Genomic DNA, 18,604 nt, shown 5'->3' with positions numbered 1-18,604 from the left:
AAGAACAGTGTTAATTTTTTATAAAAACATCTGGCTGGGGTTGTAAACCGGGCTGTTCCCCGTGAAATCCCACAAAAGCCTGACGAAATTCTCGCGTTCGCTCCCGTTGCGCAGTTTATGTAAAGAGTTGAGAAACATTAAGACTTTGGTAGTAAATAGATTTCGTATTTATTGAGCATTATATTTTATTGAAACGCTCCAAGTGCCTTAGCTCTAGTAACTATAGCCCGCGTACAGTTGCCGCTGGCCACGGCCAGCTGCCGCAACCGGTACGCCACCAGCGGCAACTGTACGCAGACTATAGTGTTACTAATACTAGTACTACTACTACCACTACCGGTACTACTAGAGCTACAAGTACAAGTGCCTATACACTGTGTCTGCAAATCCACTTTAGGCACCTTAGGTATCACGAAGTGATGCACAGATTTTTGTGTATCATCAGCTGATGCACAGACTTTCCGTATATCAAAGAATGATGCAAAAAACCTTAAACCCTAACCCTAACCCTAACCCTAACAGTAACAGTAACACACTTCGTGATACATAAGGTTATAGTTTATGACTTAGGGTTAGGATCAGGGTTTTTGCATCATTCCTTGATATACGGAAAGTCTGTGCATCAGTTGATGATACGGGCTAAGGTGCCTAAAGTGGATTTGCGCCCTGTGTCTGTAGGCCTACAGAGTACAGTACACTGTACACAGTACAGCTGAGTAGTCTGTACTCACTCACTGCCACTGGCTCAGAATGACAATGATTCATTACTACCTACCTGTCGCTCCAGCTTTATCGTAAGAATTTTCCATGCAACGTCGTCATATATTTCACTGTTTATTATATGCTAATAATTTTCTATAAATAAATGGTTTTACACATTTCCACACATCTTTCGTGTTTAGACGATGAATATAGCATCCGATTCAGGCATTATTCACAAGGCGCCACCTTTCCGAAGAAAAGCGAAATTATTAGGATGGGCGGAAGTTCGTCATGGCGCCGACTAAAGTTGTTTTGCTTGCATGTGGATCGTTTAATCCAGTAACTAACATGCATCTACGTATTTTTGGTGAGTAATGGGTGGATAACTTTAATTTACAGTTTCATACTCGCTGTGCGAAACCAAGACTGCGCACATGTGTTTGACCGTTTCTTTCATCTCTGACTTTCGAGTTTAGTTACTTGACTCTTGACATTTTCCACAGTGACAAATCACTGTGATTGGAAGTAATTTACTACAAGTTACAACATACAGTACCTGTACTGCGCTCGGTCGCGCTATCTCTCTCTCTCTCTCTCGCCCCCCCCGCCCCACCCCCCACACACACGCACACTCGCACACACAGTGACCCACACCCACACCTACGTTTGTCACTAGGGTCCTATATCAAGTGCAGTGCCATTGGCAGTGGACACCGACAAGTACAAGAACATAACATTTATATAACATAACCCACACCCATAAACACACACACGCTGACGCACACGCACGCTTGCACGTGTACGCGCGCACGTGTGCACACGCACGCACACACACACACGCGCACGCACACACACCAAAAGTACCATGAATGACATGATGTGGTATACCTATCCGGCTATCGCAGATAACGGCCTTAGTTCAGCTCATCATAAACCTGTTGCACATTACTTCAGGGGTAGAAATGATCTTTTGAACAAGGGAGTCCAACGGACTCCCTACCCTCAAAAAGAGGGAGTCCGCAGCAAAATGAGGGAGTCCACAGTCTGAGGTTCAAAATTAAAGATATTAACAATAACGCATGTGCTTATTTTTAAAATTCATGCAGTTGCACGTCTGCCAAATTTTCTTTGGACATTAGCTGAAAAAATACAGTAATTCCGCGAGGCCGAGCTCCGGAACGAACTAGTTAGTATGGCAGAATGTTCAGGGAGTTGCACGGACTCTTGCATATGTCAAATCAGGGAGTCCGACAGTAAATCAGGGAGTATTTGACTCCGGACTCATATTAATTTTGCACCCTGTTACTTTCTAGAACTGGCAAGAGACCAGCTTCAGAGGACGGGTTTGTTTACTGTTGTTGGTGGAGTCGTATCTCCAGTCAATGATGCGTATGTTAAAAAGGTGTGTCCAGATCATTTTTGTCTCACTATCTATCTTACTTAAAAAAACAAAAGATAGTGTTACATCATGCACACAGCCTACCTAATAATAAACTACAGAATTTGTCAACCTCCTATGCACTTAATTTCCTTCGGTAGTGGCAGGGCGATAATGGTCAAGTAAAGCAGTGGGGTAAAAATGTGTGAAATGTGTTATTCAATAATTTCATACAAATTGTAGAGATTTTTAGAGCATCATACCACCGGATGTGATGTAACTGATTATAGGGGATATAATGTATGAGGTTAGCCACAAGAAATGATCGATGCAAACTTGCTTCAACTTGTGCATATGTCAGAGGTTATTGCATAAAAATAGTAGGTTAACTAATTTTTTACCTGATTATTTATTCTGCCATTAAAGCCTTGCAATTTGCACTTTTGCGGGAAATTAAGTTTGTAGAAGGTCGACAGGAGGCATAGTTTATTACGTAGGGTGTGTATACGCATGATGTACATAACAGACTACCCCAAAATTATATCACTAATAATGGATTGTACGTTCGCAGTAAATAAAGTGCTTTCGTGGATGTATAACATTGTGTTGCCTGTATTATTCATTCTGACATTTCTGTATACTATAGAAACTTATGGTTGATAACCCATTAGTAATTGAAGATGGGTCATGTGTCATTGCATAACTAGAGAAACTAAAGAATGAATAGCATCACCATAATTTTTTCTGTGATGACATTCCAGGATCTGGTTGAGTCATATCATAGAGTACAGATGGCAAAATTGGCAACACAGAGCTCAGATTGGATACGGTATTGAATAATTAATTAATTATGTTCTCTTTAATTCATTACCTTGTAGACAGTGTATCACTATGGTTAATAACATATGGAACATGTTTTGTCATGCATTGTGATATTTCATGCATTGAAGTCATCGCTTTTTTTATGTAAATTTTGTTACTTTACATAAAGGTTCCAGTTGTTGATTTATTATTCAACTTTGACTTTTTAGAGTCGATCCGTGGGAGAGCGAACAGAACAGTTGGGCGGAGACCTTAAAAGTGCTCAACTATCTTCAATTGCAGCTTGATAGTGGTTGTCTGATGTCCAATGAGAGTCCAAACAAAAACTCTCCCAAGAAGAGAAGGAAAAGAAGACGCATTTCAGATGAAATACAGGGTAGCAGCAAAAACCTTTCGTTAAGGGTCATATATCATTTTCGTACAAGATCGGCTAGGAAGATTATCTATTTTTTTAAGGTTTTGCTTGTTATATGTATGTATTCCTGTACTAAAAGGATGTTTGAATACAGTGGACTTTTCTGTTGTGGTAATCAGGCTAAGACCCCTGGAAACTACGTTGGGGTGATGCAGGGGTTAAACCACATTTCATGCGTACTGAATGCAAACAGAACAGATCATATAGCTGCCTCGTGTATGTATGTGGCTGGAATGCTTAATGTAAAATTCTGACCGTGTGTATGCCACTGAAATTTATATGGATAAAGTCTATTTCCAGTTGATGAGGTGGACTACAACATTACGAACACTGTGATATCTAATCAGAGTTTGATCAACACATCTGAGCCTATGAAAGCAAAGCTGTTATGTGGTGCTGATCTGCTAGAATCGTTTGCCGTGCCGGGTTTGTGGCAGCAGGAACATGTAAGTTTAGCAATGCAGCTGCCGTTAGCCATGTTTGCCAGTTTTTAGCTCAGCTGGCGAAGTCAGATGCAGCTTGTAGAATCGCATTATTGTCCGTGCGTCCTTCCGTTCGTGCGTCCGTCCGTCAACAGTTGGGCACAAATCTTAACCGCTCGACGTACGGTCTTGATATTCGGGATGTGGTGGGGGGGATTGCGAAAAGAACTTGGGATGTTGAATTTGGGGGGTCAAAGGTCAATATGCGTTAATGGAGGGGGAATATTCCCCCCTTAACTTAAGGTATAGGAGGAAATACGGAATTGCGGCACAAATCTCAACGGCTCGACCTACGCTCTTAATATTTGATGTATAGTGCGATGGGGAGGAAACCCTTCACCAGCACGAAATTTGAGGTCACAGGTCAAAGGGCAGTTGGGGAAAGGGCAGATATCAGACATTTTCTGAGGACATGGTCTAACGGACCGAGTGCAAAACTTTATTGAAAGGACTATGAAATGTACTTTCCGCTGACGTGCGAAGAGTAAGTGTCTGATAAACTTTTGACCCTCAAGAGGAGGGTTAAACATGGATTTGTTGACTGTTAACAAAGGACTGAACTGCTTTTGCTATTAGAAATAAAACGGGGAAAGTTTATTAATTCGACTAATACTGCAACATGGTTTCAGCATTTTACCGTTGTACACTCTCCTTCTTTATACGCTCTTGATACTATATACAGTAGGTACTGTGAACAGAAAAAAATTCCAGCATTTTATTTTATAGAGTAGACAATTCTTTAAATGGGGGAAGCATTCTTAGAATGGGGGTCTAACAGCAAGCATAGGAATTTCATTAAAGAAATGCCTAAATAAGGGAGCATGATACAATAATTTGATTAAACAATATAAGCAAGAATACTAACAATAATTTGATCCTTTTTATTTCGTACATTGCATAGTTAATTCTTTTGGCTGTAAATACTAATTAGCTTATTTTTAATGTGTACACCATAAAGCTGAACATGCATACATTGCAGCATAGAATTTTGTGGTTATTGGGGCAATAGTAATGAAGTATACAATAGTAGGATACGTTTTTTGAAATTTTAGCTATGGCATGTGTTTTAAAAATTACTTGCAACCAGAATCATTGTCAGTGCTGCCACTTTATACTTTTTTTAAAGAAAATCTACTTTTTATACTTTTTTCATACTTTTTTCATGCATAAATACTGTTAAATACTTTTTTTGCCAAAGATGGTCAAATCTTTTTGGACTTACATTTAGGTACACTGTATTTGATGAGAGTAAAGATGTGCTTTGCTAGTCTTGTTGCAGGAGTGATGTGTGCTCTGTTCAGTAGAGTGTTTTTCCTCTCAGCTTTCTGCTGTCAGTGACCAAATGACAGAGCATTGCAGTGGTTCCCCCTCCCCTCCTGCATTGACACGAGCGAGGCAGGCTGCCTCGCTCAAATTTTCAGCCACCATACAGAAATTTGTCCAAAACACTGCCTCGCTGACGAAACTTTTGACAACTTGAAAAAAAGATTCAAGAGTCTCATACGATGTGTTTAGAATAGCTTAGAATGCACCAAATTGCACCATTTTTTCAAAAACCCTAGACCCCCCTAGCTGGGCAAGCACCTGCACTGCTTGCTATGCTGGGACCTGGAAATGTGCAAACACACCATTAGTGATGTCCCGATGATCGATTATAATCGAAAATCGATCGATTATAGTCTCAAATTCGATAATCGATTATGAAATTCCAGCCGATTCCCATCACTACACACCATACAAGAAATTTACCACCTCAAAGACCTTTTGGGCCAGGGGAAACACTGCATTGAAATATTCCAAATTGAGGGTTCAGGAGACAACTCCTCATGGCATTGCACACATCATTCCTGTAGCTTGTTTACATGCTGCACATAGGCTATAATGTATTCGGTAACTAAGTATAAGGTAACAAGTGACTACCAATCATGGTAGGTTGATACAAATTTATACTTTTTTAATACTTTTTTTAGACAATTTTGATACTTTATTCTGGACAGATTTTATACTTTTTTTGTAATATCCTGAGTGGCAGCACTGCATAGTCTTGGTTAATGAATGCTTGTTATTGTTTTATTAAATTCAATAATTTTACATATGAATTAATTGTTTATAACAGATTGAAGAAATACTGGGCAAGTATGGTCTAGTGGTAATCTCCAGAGAAGGTTCCAATCCACTGAAATTCATATACGAGTCGGACACACTCACAGCTTTACAGGTACATTACGCAGCCAGCAATTCCGAGAAAAAAGTGAAGATATCTTACTACTAACTGCGTAAATCTTTTGTGAGAAAAATGTGATTGTTCCTTATAAGAATGATGACATTAGAAAATAATATGTTGTTAGATGCATTTCGTATGTTCTCTGTTTGTAGGATAACATTCACATTATCACTGAGTGGATGCCGAACGAGATCAGTTCGACAAGAATAAGGTATGAATGGCTTTTAGCTGCCCTACGTCATTCAACAAATTATACCTCAGCAATTGAACTAGAGAACTTGAGAATTTCATGCACACTGAATTTCTGGTGGACAACAGGACTTGGTTCCACAGTCGTGGATTAACTCTTAACTCAGAGTTAACCTTAACTCAGGGTTAAAGTTAATCCACGACTGTGGAACCGGGTCCAGGCTTTTACAATTGCTTAGATGGTTCGGGCATGGATGTTAAAAAAAAAATTGCCATATATAGGTGTGAACTTTGATTCTATTTTTGTGATTACGCATCCAGACATTTTTCTAAAAGTTCATAGGGAATTCCTATTCATGAGTCCAAACATTATGAAAACTTGGATGGGATCTGATCATAGTATTCAAAATGTTTTGCAATACATTCGGATGAGTGAAACATGATGGGTTTTCCATTTCTGCAGGCGGGCTCTGGGGAGAGGTGAGAGCGTGAAATACTTGTTACAGGATGGAGTCATCGACTACATAAAGAAGCACGAGTTATATGGAGCTGTGTCCACCGTAAATTCTAACCTATCTAAGTAAGCTTTGCCATCTGTCTCAGGTATTGTTTGCAATGTATGAATATTTATTACATGCAGTCCCAGACTGCACGTGTACAAGGTCGACTGTTATTGTGCATTACCGTGAAACTCATTGCTGAGTTGCTATAAAAGTGGTTTTTGCACAGTGATAATGTGGGCGTTTCCATATTACAAATCCACTGTCATATGTCATACTGCTCGTTACTTTTGAGTAGTGGAACAGGCAGCTGGTTACTGTAGTTACTAGTTAGCTATTACATGTCTATTGTTCTTAATGTCAGTAATTCGCTAATTAAGCTAGTGGAGTACACGATAACCCATATGTTTAAACCTCAAGTCAAATTTTGTCGTTTTTAAATAACCACTAAGAACCCATATGATGGCAGTCAGTGGTACATCTTAGGGATCAGGGTTCTCCCTAGGAATTTCAAAAAGCATGCTGTTTATGGATGGAAAGGGGAGGGCCTGGAAGGAGGATGAACCAATTTGAGTTCATTATGCATGTCGTAAGTGGCCCTAATATGCAAGTAAACTCGATCAGTTCGGAGATGCATACTTCACGCTGTAAAAACAGCATGACCATGTCGGGATTGTTACAGCTTGAAATTAAGACATGTTGATTAGGCAATTGAGGTATGTCGGAGAATTTATGAGATGTTGCAAATTAGCTTCAGCGTTGAATGAATGTCGGACCCGCCATGAGTTAAAGCCCTGGGGAGAACCCTGTTACTTAGTCTCATTTATAATGCATTTATCTAGAGCCAGCTGTCAGTCCTGAGCTATGTTAAGCTGTGTTAGGATGTGATATATTTGAGCTATGTATGTAGAATTGGTGATATGTTTGCATCCCAATACTATAGTATAAAACAATTTCAATGTTATGGTTGTCTAGTCGATGATGCAATTTCCCAGAGAAGTGTACTATCTGCCGTAAAATGTTAATTGATTGTAGCTGGCTGTATTCCCATGTGAAACACTATATCGATTGGGTCGTAATTGTGTCAACGAAGTTTATTATTATCATGGTAATTTATAGCTTTGGAGGCACGATAGAAAATCTATTGAGGGGTTTACTGCCAATTGAGAATATTTTATATGTTATTTGCATATATATGCATATATCCATGTGCACGTTTATTTCTATATATATTTAATAATTGTAATGATAATAGATTTCCTTTGTCATATACATTATTTTACTGTTTTGCTTTTTCCCATGTTATTCTCCAGATAATTTCCATTTTTAGGAAAAATCGAAATAAGTATCAGTGTGTGAAAAATTTCCTGCACTCGTACAAGTGATCAAGTTCTGTGGCAATGGAACAGAATCTCTCCTCATTCCTGTATTTCCTCGCTTTACTGTCATTATATATATGGTAGTTTGAACCAATCTCAAATTGGGCAGACTTCATCTCATTTAATTTGTTCTGCACATTTCACTATCATCATAGGGTACAGTGTGAAAGTGTTTGTGGTGACTATTCCATTGCACGTGTGCCGTACATCATCCGTATGACCGCAATCGCATTCACCTTGCCGAGCCTTCATATGCACGATTTTTCTCTTTTGCACGCCGTCCCGCGTATTTTGACGACAACAGTAAGTACGACACCGAGTCCTTGCAGTCTCTGCACTCGCCGCTGTGGGACGACGGTTACTTCTCTCACTCCAACACGGCCAATAGCTTTATTCTGAGTCCCGAGCTGCCGCGCCAGTCCCAGGCGCTGTGCTGCATTAGAGACATGACCGCGCTTGCGTGCAGGATCACGGCCTGCAAGATCGCGATGACCTCTGAGACATTCGTTTAACAGAAGCCACATCACGTGCAAATGGTCAAGTAGTGGCGAGCATAGCTCTACCTCTTCTCGCTGTGCTCCGTGGTAGAATTATAGGCCTATCATGGTGCATGGGGGCCATAGAACTAGAGCTACGAAGAGCTTATGTTTACATGTCTGAAAAGTTGTTTGTTAATTGTTCCAGCCTGCATTTATTTTTAATCTGTGGTCGTCCCACCTTTTAAGCGTACGAATGCCATTGCTTCCATATACCTGAAGATCCTGATGCCTTTCATGAGTTGTGCTTTCATTATGTATGTGCGTGCGTGCGTGCGTGTGTATGCAGTGCTGTGAATGTTGTAGAGGTCTGTTAGCAGTTCGGACCTTTTCACTGGTGCTTTAACTGTGTATTGGATGTAGCTGGTTTAGTTGTCTCAAGTCCTCGACTATAATCTTCTGTTAACTATTGCGGCAGACGAACCTGATGAAATGTCTGACAAGATATAGGTAGCTTATTGGTATTCATTTATAGTACTCATGGTATTTATGGTATTCATTTATGGTATTCATTTATGGTATTGGTTTATTGGTATTTATTTATGGTATTCATTTATGGTATTCATGGTATTTATGGTATTCATTTATGGTATTCATTTATGGTATTTATGGTATTCATTTATGGTATTAGTTCATTGGTATTCATTTTGGTACTCGTGATATTACCAGGAGCACAACATATAGGCCTCGATATCATGTAGTCCCTATTACTATTCTGAATAGTATCTGGAAAACTATGAATCAGTTTTCCAGATAGTAGACACATCTAGAGAGACATTTTAAGTCACATCTCATTTTTATGTCAAAATCGTACAAGGTGTGATAAAGCCTGCAGATCATTAACGGTTTAACAGTGATCATACTGTGTCTCCACAGTGATGATGTATCTCTACAACTACTTTGGATGAGCCATTTACATCGTGCTTAATTAATGCTGTACGTTATAGTTACAGTTCAATGTCTCAGCTAAGATTTGAGCTTGGATGAAGTAACGGGTTGACAATAGCGACCTGTCGAGAGAATTTAGTGGCATAATCTTACTTACTTTACTACGTGTCTACTGACGTAATACTGCCTAGCATAATAGTATAGACTTCACCAAATGTATTTTTCCCTTCCCAAGATACGGGCTTCCTAGAGTGCACAGCACTGTTCATAAATGATACCTATTGCCTGCCCTACTGTTAGCCTTTCCTGGTGCACCAGGCTAGATATTGGCAGTGATATTACCTCTCGCTATAAATGGGAAGCTTCTAGCACAAATGACAAGGGCATTTACAATGAAACAGCATTATCGTAGATGACACACATTGAAACGGGTATGAAGCGCATTGTGAATCGAACACATCGTGAAAGAAGCTTGCATGGAAAGCTGGTGAAGTGGCTACGTAAATAATGGAAAGTTCGACGTTTAACAATCGTTCAAGTGTCAAACTTGTTTATTGTTGCTTCAGTTTCTGCATACATATATGCATCATGTTATTACAAAAGATAAAAAATATAAGTGCTCTCATAGCCATAATCACGCAGAAACTGTGACTTGTTTTAGCTATGTGTTATAACAACTTTATAACTGAGAATAAAATGAAGGTCAATGAATAATATCCTATACGGTCATAATTACAAGCTCAAAACAACCTATAAAAAAATTCTCTATCCTATTATATGCCACTCTCCCCACTTTTATGTTGTATAGACATAATGTTATGCAGGAAATAAGTTGTTCGAAATGAACTTTCATGCAAGACGCAAACTCAATACTATTCTACAACCAGGAGAACAATATAATACATGATAAATCAGACTAGTGAACTATCACATGTAATAAGTTGATGGGAATTAGAATTTCATATAAAATTCACCAATTGTGTTGGTTAGTACAGAGTGAATTTTTCTCAAATCACATAAATATGTTTTAACATTCCCTCTAGCGATCTTACCCTAATAAAATAACAACATTAGAAATTATAGTATCACACAATGGGGTGGCAGATGGAATGTGTCTAATCAAACTGACAGGATACTGTTGTGGGTAAACAGATCTTGATACATTAATATTCAATTTTTTTGGATGGGTCGAACATGGCTAATGTTATGTTGAGATTTCTAAAATATTTCTTTTGTACATCATCCTATCAGGAGTGAATAATAGAGATTCTATTATTCACTCCTGATCCTATTATGCTGTTTAGATGCCATATCTATGTAATACTGCAGGTTATATAAACTAGCGGGCACAACAACCAACTATTGCATAAACTATATAAACTATCCCGAGTGTAAAAGTTGGCAAGACGTTAGTCACCCACTATGCAGCAGTTTACAGGTTATCCTTGATCAATTCTGAAGCCAAGAATGCCCTTCTCAGTGCTATACGCTCCTCAGCTGTTAGCGGTTGGAGCGGCGCTCGGGCTGGACCTCCATACAAACCAACCCACTCCATCGCTGCCTTCAATCCTGACACACCGAATGTTTTTGTGACCTGCAACCGATAATATAAGATAATATCAGGAGTGAATAATGATAGATTATTCACTATTATTCTATTATTTTATTATTATTCACTCCTGATGAGTGATGATATCATCAAGAGCGCATTAACCCCAGAGCGTACAACGCTGAAATAGGAAAACCATGGTGTCGTTTCAGCAAAATTAATAAAGTTTACCTACCTTATTTTGATACTTCTCTACCGGAATATTATGCAGGAGTCATAGCTAGCCAATATAAGATGAACCGCTTGTCTCTACGATGTTCCTATGCCGAGATATAAAGTGATAAAAATCGAGTACTTCTAGGTAATCCTAGCGCCATATCACCGAGTAACACGCCTGTCCTGCGTTTAGTGACTGCTAATGTTGCTTCGACAAAGCTCGTATGTTTCCGTCGTTCATTGATAAATGAGATGAATCATATATAGCCGAATAAAACTCGTCACTGTGATCCTGCTTCTCTTGTCTTAAACGCGTTGTAATATAATTTACTTGCTCCTGCGATAGTGTTGCTGATTTAACATTCCCTTTCCTTCTACTATCTCTTCTCACATATCCAGTCGCAGCCATGACTCAAACTATAACGTTTACAACAGCTAGACTGGTACCCGTCCCTTCTCACACCCCCCGCCCTATATCGAGCGGGGTGTGTGAGAAGGGACGGGTACTAGTCTATTACTACAGCTAGCGTAAGGGGCGGGTCATCACCATGGCGACCCGACTCTTACGCTAGCTGTAGTAAACTCTGTAGTAATGACGTAACGAGTCAGCGCTCCAAGCGGCGACCGGAAGCAACATTAGCAGTCACTAAACGCGGGAGAGGCGTGTTACTCGGTGAGATGGCGCTAGGATTACCTAGAAGTACTCGATTTTTATCGCTTTATATCTCGGCATAAGAACATCGTAGAGACAAGCGGTTGATCTTATATTGGCTAGCTATGACTCCTGCATAATATTCCGGTAGAGAAGTATCAAAATAACGTAGGTAAACTTTATTAATTTTGCTGAAACGACACCATGGTTTTCCTATTTCAGCGTTGTACGCTCTGGGGTTAATGCGCTCTTGATATCATATAATCACATATACAATGCGAGTAGATGTATACTACAGCCTGTAGGGAGCACTGGTGCATCTATCAGCATAGTCACCCTGATGAATTTCAAATCATTTTAATAATAAATACCCACAAAAAAGTTATGATTGTTAAAAGATGTTAATTGTGGCAATGTTTATTGAGGTAATTTTCTTTAATAATAGGTAGATACACACGAACTGCCAAAGCCTGATAGCATGTTACCACCTAAAACTTGCTACAGCAAGGTGTTTCACTTTCCCTACTTCAAACTTTTACTTTACTATGACTGCATAATAAGTCTTGCATGTAATACCCGCATCTAAATGTCCCGCAGTAGATGGCGCCGTGAGACGTGCACTATCAGATACTAGCTCACCGCTGTATTCGGTCCGATCAGCATTTGCTGAAGTTGCAAGGCAGTCTCCATGTCGCCCTTGTGATAGAGGGAGTGAACGTCGCACACCGTTTGGCCCACAATATTGGCTACAGCACAGATGCCACCAACACAGCCTAAATGCAGATCAATATATTTCAGCTCAACTATGTTCATGCCATCCATCATAATTTGATTCCCATCATACTTTATTTAAGTTATTCTAGGAATACATTATATCGGGCACATTAGTAACACTTATACAGAACGATGATGATATATGCACTTATACCAGGCCGCAGCTAACCTATTTTACTTTGGGAGGCAAAGCCACACAGGGTTTGAGCTCTGGGCAGATGACCGAGGGCAGTTCGACATGGGCAACCACGTAATAGTACCCACATCCAGCTGGTAATCACCCCCTTTTACCCCCTGCTCCCCATTAGCTATGACTCTGTATACAAATGACTGACATTGGTAAACGAAAACTTAACACATGAAAATCAGGTAAATTTGTTCATCATGAAACCTGAAAAAAAAATCTATATCTGAATTTACAATATTGGTATAGCTTATTGAAGCAGTTAGTTTTCATCAGTAATCTATGACTACATTTGTGCAACGTATTTAACATTGCAAAACAGTGCAAGCATTTTTTATGGTTATTTACAATCGGCTTCTAACATTCAGTCTCTACACATCAATTCAGTGCAAAATGTGCAGCAATCATGAAGTTGTTATTATACTGTAGTGTATATAATTTACTTACCTATAACATAGGAAGGAAGCAAAAATCCTGCAGAACCAGCAAGCACTTGAAACCCATTATCTTTAGTCTTGAGCACTATGTATCCAAGTTTGGCCAACTGATAATATGGAAATGCACAATCATATCACACAGCCAGGCAAACATATTTAACTGAACTATCCCATATATTTACAGGCCCAACTTTGCTCTAAATGAGTGTGGTGAAATAATATGGAGAAACATTAAAAAAAGATGAACATACTGACAATTATTCGCATGACCACTAGCGAGAAAATATTCTGCAGCCTGGGTAGAGTCACTGCATAAAGCATCTGGTAATCCCTCCGGAATAAGACGTACCACAATTATCACATACTAGCACTACCCGAACGACGCAATATGAATATCTACAACATATAGAGAACAGAAGCTACATTGAGTTGATACTAGTAACCAAACAATACTCACGTCACCACCACTGTCCTTGAAGCCAATGATGTTGGGGTGCTCTGAAAGCTGAATGACTGCATCAACTGACATATCTACAACAGTGTTTGCCGGCATGTTGTATAATATTAAAGGCACTGGGCTTGCATCTGCCACCTGTAAAGTCAGAGTGACATCAGTCTTGGAAATGTCTGAAAACCCCGCCAATCGCAATTTAAAATTTTTATTCTGACTTCCTGGACTGGTAGACTGGTCTGCTATTTCCAATGCTGATTGTGCTTGATAATACTAGTCATTCATCATCATTTGATTAAAATAAAATCAATCAGATGGACAAAGAATGGAGATTTATTTAAATTGGTATGAGGGTCTTAGCCAATAGGAAATGCAATATTGGAAACAGGTTTCTGGATAATCTTTAGTAAATGTAGTATTCATGTTGTGAATATAATAGTTTTATATTTAGACCAACAGATGTTACACTTTTTTGTTTGCCACTTCAAATGTTTAACATTTCACAAACAATTGTATATAGTTTTTAAGTGTATGCTCAACCATTCAACGTTTTATTTAAGCTATACAACTACTAATGTCATTTTATGTTCAACCAGCATAACACGTTCATACATAGACATGATAATGGAGCATGAATATAATTCACAACCCTGGGCAGCCAAACATTTTCAAGTGGGCAATAGTGATTAACTAATATCTTTATCATGGCCATAGATTATTGATTAGCAGTATAAGTGGCTTGAATGGAAGTACAGCCAATGTTTATATGCAAATGTGATAGATTGCTACAGATAATTACTGCCACTACCTTTGTAAAATGATCAATAATGGCAACATTGTTCATCTTGGCCTTGAAAAAGCTTGGTGTGATCACTAACACAGCATCAGCACCAGCGTCCGCTACTCGCTTACTCATTTCTATCGTCTCTCTTGTAGCTGTAAATTGAGTCACACAAATTTTTTAGAAAGAAACACATGTGCATATTCACAGAAAATGGGTGGGGAAGAGTTGGAGGGTGGAGAGATAAAGGTCAAAGTTAACATGTGCAGGAGGGGAGAAGGTGGAGAGTGAGTTGATGGCAAGTGTAGGAGGTAGAGGTAGAGATGGTGGGTTGATGGAGAGTGGAGGCGGAGGAGATGGGATGAGGTGGAGAGATTAGGTTGATGAAGGGTGGAGAATGAGGTATGTGGGTATTCATATAGAACGGGTAGGCAAGGGTTGGATTCGGAATGTGGAGGAATTAAGATAGATGTTGCGATGTACTGAGGGAGAAAATGTGAAGAATGGGTTGATGATAGATGTAGAAGGTGGAGATGGAGATGGTAGTTTGATGGAGATTGAAAAAGGTGGGGGAGAGAGGAGGTGGAAATGGAGAGGTGAGGGTTATGGAGGGTGGAGAAAGTGAAGGAGATGAGGGTAGGAAGTGGATATTGGAATAAGAGGTGAAGAAATGGGAGGGTGGGGGAAGAGGAGAAGGGGCAAGGAGAGGCAGAAATGGTACTGGTGGCATAAAGGGCGAAGGTTAATAAGGTGGATGAGGAATTGTTAGGACCGAGTGGAAAAGAGAATGTGAAGTAGTGAAGGGTAGATATAAAGGAGTAGGGTGGAAGAAATTAGGGGAAGTTGGAAGAATAGGGGGAGGATGTGTTGTTGGCAAGGGTGGAAGTGTTAAAGAGAGGAAGATAGATTGGAATAGGGGAGGAAACTATACGAGGTGATATATATATATATACATAAATATGATAAATACATACATTCGCATCCTGCTCCTGCAAGAAGTAGCTTTCCTCTAGCAGAATTGTCCCTCACGCACTTGACTACATCAACTCGTTCCTCAGGGGTGAGGTGCACTGCCTCTCCATTCGAACCCAACACTACATAACCTGGATAAAGAGCAATAATTTAAAATGCTTCTTCTCTTCTGTTGATTCGACAGGACATTACCATAGAAGTATTTTACTTGCTCCATTGATGGCCAATAAGAATTTCCATTAATGGTATCATTCTACCGAGATGAAAGGTCCCCCCCCAACACACACAAGCACAGACACATCCACGTATGCATGCACGCCTGCACGCCTGCACGCAAGCACGTGTGCACACACACACATACACGACCAAGTGTGGTGTTTTTTCCTTTAAAATTTCTAGCACAGTAATATCTTGTATTAAGAAAGTGGCGTATTTCAGATAAAACGTTCATTATGTGAAATTCCTTAACTTGAAACATGTTTACCAATTGACTTTTCTATAAACCAAGTTATCGAAATGCGGGGTACTACTGGAATGACATATACCCTGCTACCACAGTTGCACCTATGATTACAATTGTTTTAACAAAAGTTTTGTTCTCAGTAAAGTATAGTCTATTCAAAGAGCTGCTTGTCTGCATAGCAAGGGTAGAAATTAACTTTTGAACACGGAGTCCAACGCACTCCCTATCCTCAAAAAGAGGGAGTCCGCAGCAAAATAAGGGAGTCCACAGTCTGAGGTTCAAAATTAAAGATATTAACAATAACGCATGTGCTTATTTTAACGATTCATGCGGTTGCACGTCTGCCAAATTTTCTTTGGACATTAGCTGAAAAAATACGGTAATTCCGTGAGGCAGTACTCCGGAATAAACTAGTTAGTATGGCAGAATTTTCAGGGAGTCACACAGACTCCCGCCTATGTCAAATCAGGGAGTCCGACAGTAAATCAGGCAGTATTTGACTCCAGACCAGCCTAAAAATTACTTTTTTTACGAGAGCTCTTTTTTGATTTTGTATGAAAAAAAGTGCTCTCGTAATTTTTTTTACGAGAGCTATTTTAGGCTTGGCCAGAGCTACTTTTTCATAGCATGATTTTGTTAAAATTTTCATCATTTTGATGCACTGACTCTAATAATGTCTCAGAAGCCAGAAATTGTGTCCAATTATCGTAAAGGTGTTTCCCAAACGAAAGTCAAGATTATGCTTTGGCGAAATCGACGAGGTCAACAATCATTCATAATGGTGACAAAATCACGGAGGCCGGGTTTACATGTTGCTGTATGCATGTTGTGTACAAAGTATGACTGCATGCACTGATTGGCTCATTCACATCGTTTTTTTCATTCAAATCTCGTCGCAGCAAGGCAGCTTATATGTCTGTGCAAAACAATGCAAGGGACGGGTGGAAACAGAAAAATCTCATTATGTCTAGCCAGTCAATAAAAAAAACTTGCTTGCCCGAACAGGCAAATGCAATTTCAAGCTACTTGCCCGGGGGCGAATTTTGGTTGCCCCGGGCCATCGGGCAAGCGGGCTTGTCGAGCACGGCACCGCAGGTTTCGAATTTCGGCTGAAAATCTAGTGGACAGCAGGACCACCAACTTGAGAAAGTTGGTGGACCTGCACAAAAATTTGGTGGTCCGCTTATTTACTAGCAGTGAGTAACAAAATAGTATATAAAGATAACCATTGGCATTAAAACAGCATACATGTAACTTAATTAGAGTTGGTCAAATAATGTTTCAATCTCTAGGAATGTCGGGGGAGCTTCTGGGTACGGTTTTACTTTCGTTTTTCTCCTCCCCAGGCCACGGTACCCCCATGCATAGATCTATCAATGCTGCCGCACATCCGCAAAGTTACAAGTGCCTAGAATCTTTAAGTATATATATACAGTTCACATTGCTTCTAGATATCTAAATGAATAAAAACAGTTCACTTTCTACGTTAAGAAAAGTGACGAATTCAGTTAACAGCTTTGATTACGTGCGTGTCAGGTGTCACTGGTCGTGCCCTCACTCCCCACGGTAACCCCTGCGATATAAAAACTTATTGTTATGCGATCATAAAAGCACTGGGCTGCCCTACATATGCCAGGCGATGCCGCGATCGATTTCTTAGACTGTCGCAAGTTTTTGTTCATGTGGCGAATCATGCATTGAGGAAGTTCATAGATGTTTTGGATACCCCGTCTACGTTGAGGAACGGGTCGTATTATGCGCTCCGTTTACAAGTTTGTCTAAACTGCCGTTGCGATAACCGTAGTATTTCAGCGTAATATGAGGGGAAAAGGTGCCGGTCAGGAGGACCGGCAGTTTCGTAGAGATGGTGGCTCGAGCAAAAACTTGGTGGGCCTCCGGGTCGGAACTAATTTCGAACGCTGCCGGCGGCACGGGAGCGATTTTTTCTCGTATCTTCCAAAATTTTCGCTCTCTCGTAATTGTTGTTACCAGAGCACTTTGAAAGCTGACGGGAGCGAAATCGCTCGCCGCTCCCGTGTATTTTTTTCGCTGCTCCAGACTCCCGTTAATTTCGCACCCTGGCATAGTATTACCATTTGTCCTATAAGTATAAGTAAGTAAGTGCAATGTAAGTGTAATGTTAGTGAATTTAAGATTTGTAAACACAGTGACACACCCTTTAATTACCTTTAAAATTGATCTTATTCCATTTTTGAAGATTTTCTTTCAGTTTTACGAGATGTAAATCTTCGTTTTTCTTGAACGGTGTTACGATTGGCGGAAATATGCCACTAAGATCAAGCTGCTCGGTGTCCGAGTCGGTGCTCACTCTTCGACTGATTGTGCCACCAAGAGTAACACCAGCACTAGTGTCACACTTTCGTCCTTGAATGTGACAACGAACAGTAGCGACTGGGGCAAAGGCACGACGTAATAAACGATATATCGATACACCGCGAATTACTGAATTCATATTTAATGGCGTATTTCAAGGTTGTTTATTGTGAACTTGTACTTTTAACACTGACAGTCAACAAAACTTCGTGTTATTATTTACAAGAACCAATGACAAGAACTAGCACTACCGGAAGTGCACTTAACAGCTATCTA

At 39.8% G+C, this 18,604-nt stretch overlaps 3 protein-coding genes across 4 annotated transcripts in view; 1 reads left to right on the top strand and 2 right to left on the bottom strand.

The window, feature by feature from the left end:
• Nucleotides 1-915, bottom strand: part of LOC106809066 (vacuolar protein sorting-associated protein 51 homolog) — a 17,083-nt gene extending 16,168 nt beyond the window's left edge. The window contains exon 1 of the mRNA XM_014812009.1: nucleotides 776-915. Within this exon, the coding sequence (XP_014667495.1) occupies nucleotides 776-809 (34 nt within the window). The 5' untranslated portion in view covers nucleotides 810-915. The remainder of the gene's footprint in view (nucleotides 1-775) is intronic.
• Nucleotides 916-980: 65 nt separating this feature from the next.
• On the top strand, nucleotides 981-7,984 carry LOC106809072 (nicotinamide/nicotinic acid mononucleotide adenylyltransferase 1-like). Of its 2 annotated transcripts, XM_014812021.1 has the most exons (8): nucleotides 981-1,069; nucleotides 2,016-2,104; nucleotides 2,842-2,909; nucleotides 3,112-3,278; nucleotides 3,618-3,763; nucleotides 5,916-6,017; nucleotides 6,176-6,234; nucleotides 6,676-7,984. In XM_014812021.1, exons 1-8 carry the CDS (start codon nucleotides 994-996, stop codon nucleotides 6,794-6,796), a joined length of 828 nt encoding a protein of 275 aa, XP_014667507.1. In that variant the 5' UTR covers nucleotides 981-993; the 3' UTR covers nucleotides 6,797-7,984. The 2 variants fall into 2 exon arrangements, with proteins under 2 accessions (XP_014667507.1, XP_014667508.1); XM_014812022.1 differs by lacking the exon at nucleotides 5,916-6,017.
• A 2,064-nt stretch (nucleotides 7,985-10,048) lies between these two features.
• Nucleotides 10,049-18,596, bottom strand: LOC106809074 (4-hydroxy-2-oxoglutarate aldolase, mitochondrial-like). Its single transcript, XM_014812023.1, has 7 exons — nucleotides 18,182-18,596; nucleotides 15,534-15,662; nucleotides 14,587-14,714; nucleotides 13,785-13,919; nucleotides 13,338-13,434; nucleotides 12,572-12,705; nucleotides 10,049-11,109 (listed from the first exon to the last, which is right to left on the bottom strand). Exons 1-7 carry the CDS (start codon nucleotides 18,465-18,467, stop codon nucleotides 10,948-10,950), a joined length of 1,071 nt encoding a protein of 356 aa, XP_014667509.1. The 5' UTR covers nucleotides 18,468-18,596; the 3' UTR covers nucleotides 10,049-10,947.
• Nucleotides 18,597-18,604: the final 8 nt, after the last annotated feature.

The sequence above is a fragment of the Priapulus caudatus genome, unplaced genomic scaffold (assembly GCF_000485595.1).
Source record: "Priapulus caudatus unplaced genomic scaffold, Priapulus_caudatus-5.0.1 Scaffold325, whole genome shotgun sequence".
Taxonomy (NCBI): Eukaryota; Metazoa; Priapulida; class Priapulimorpha; order Priapulimorphida; family Priapulidae; genus Priapulus; species Priapulus caudatus.
Note: the sequence above shows the minus strand (reverse complement) of the source record. Positions and strands in the feature narration are given on the sequence as shown.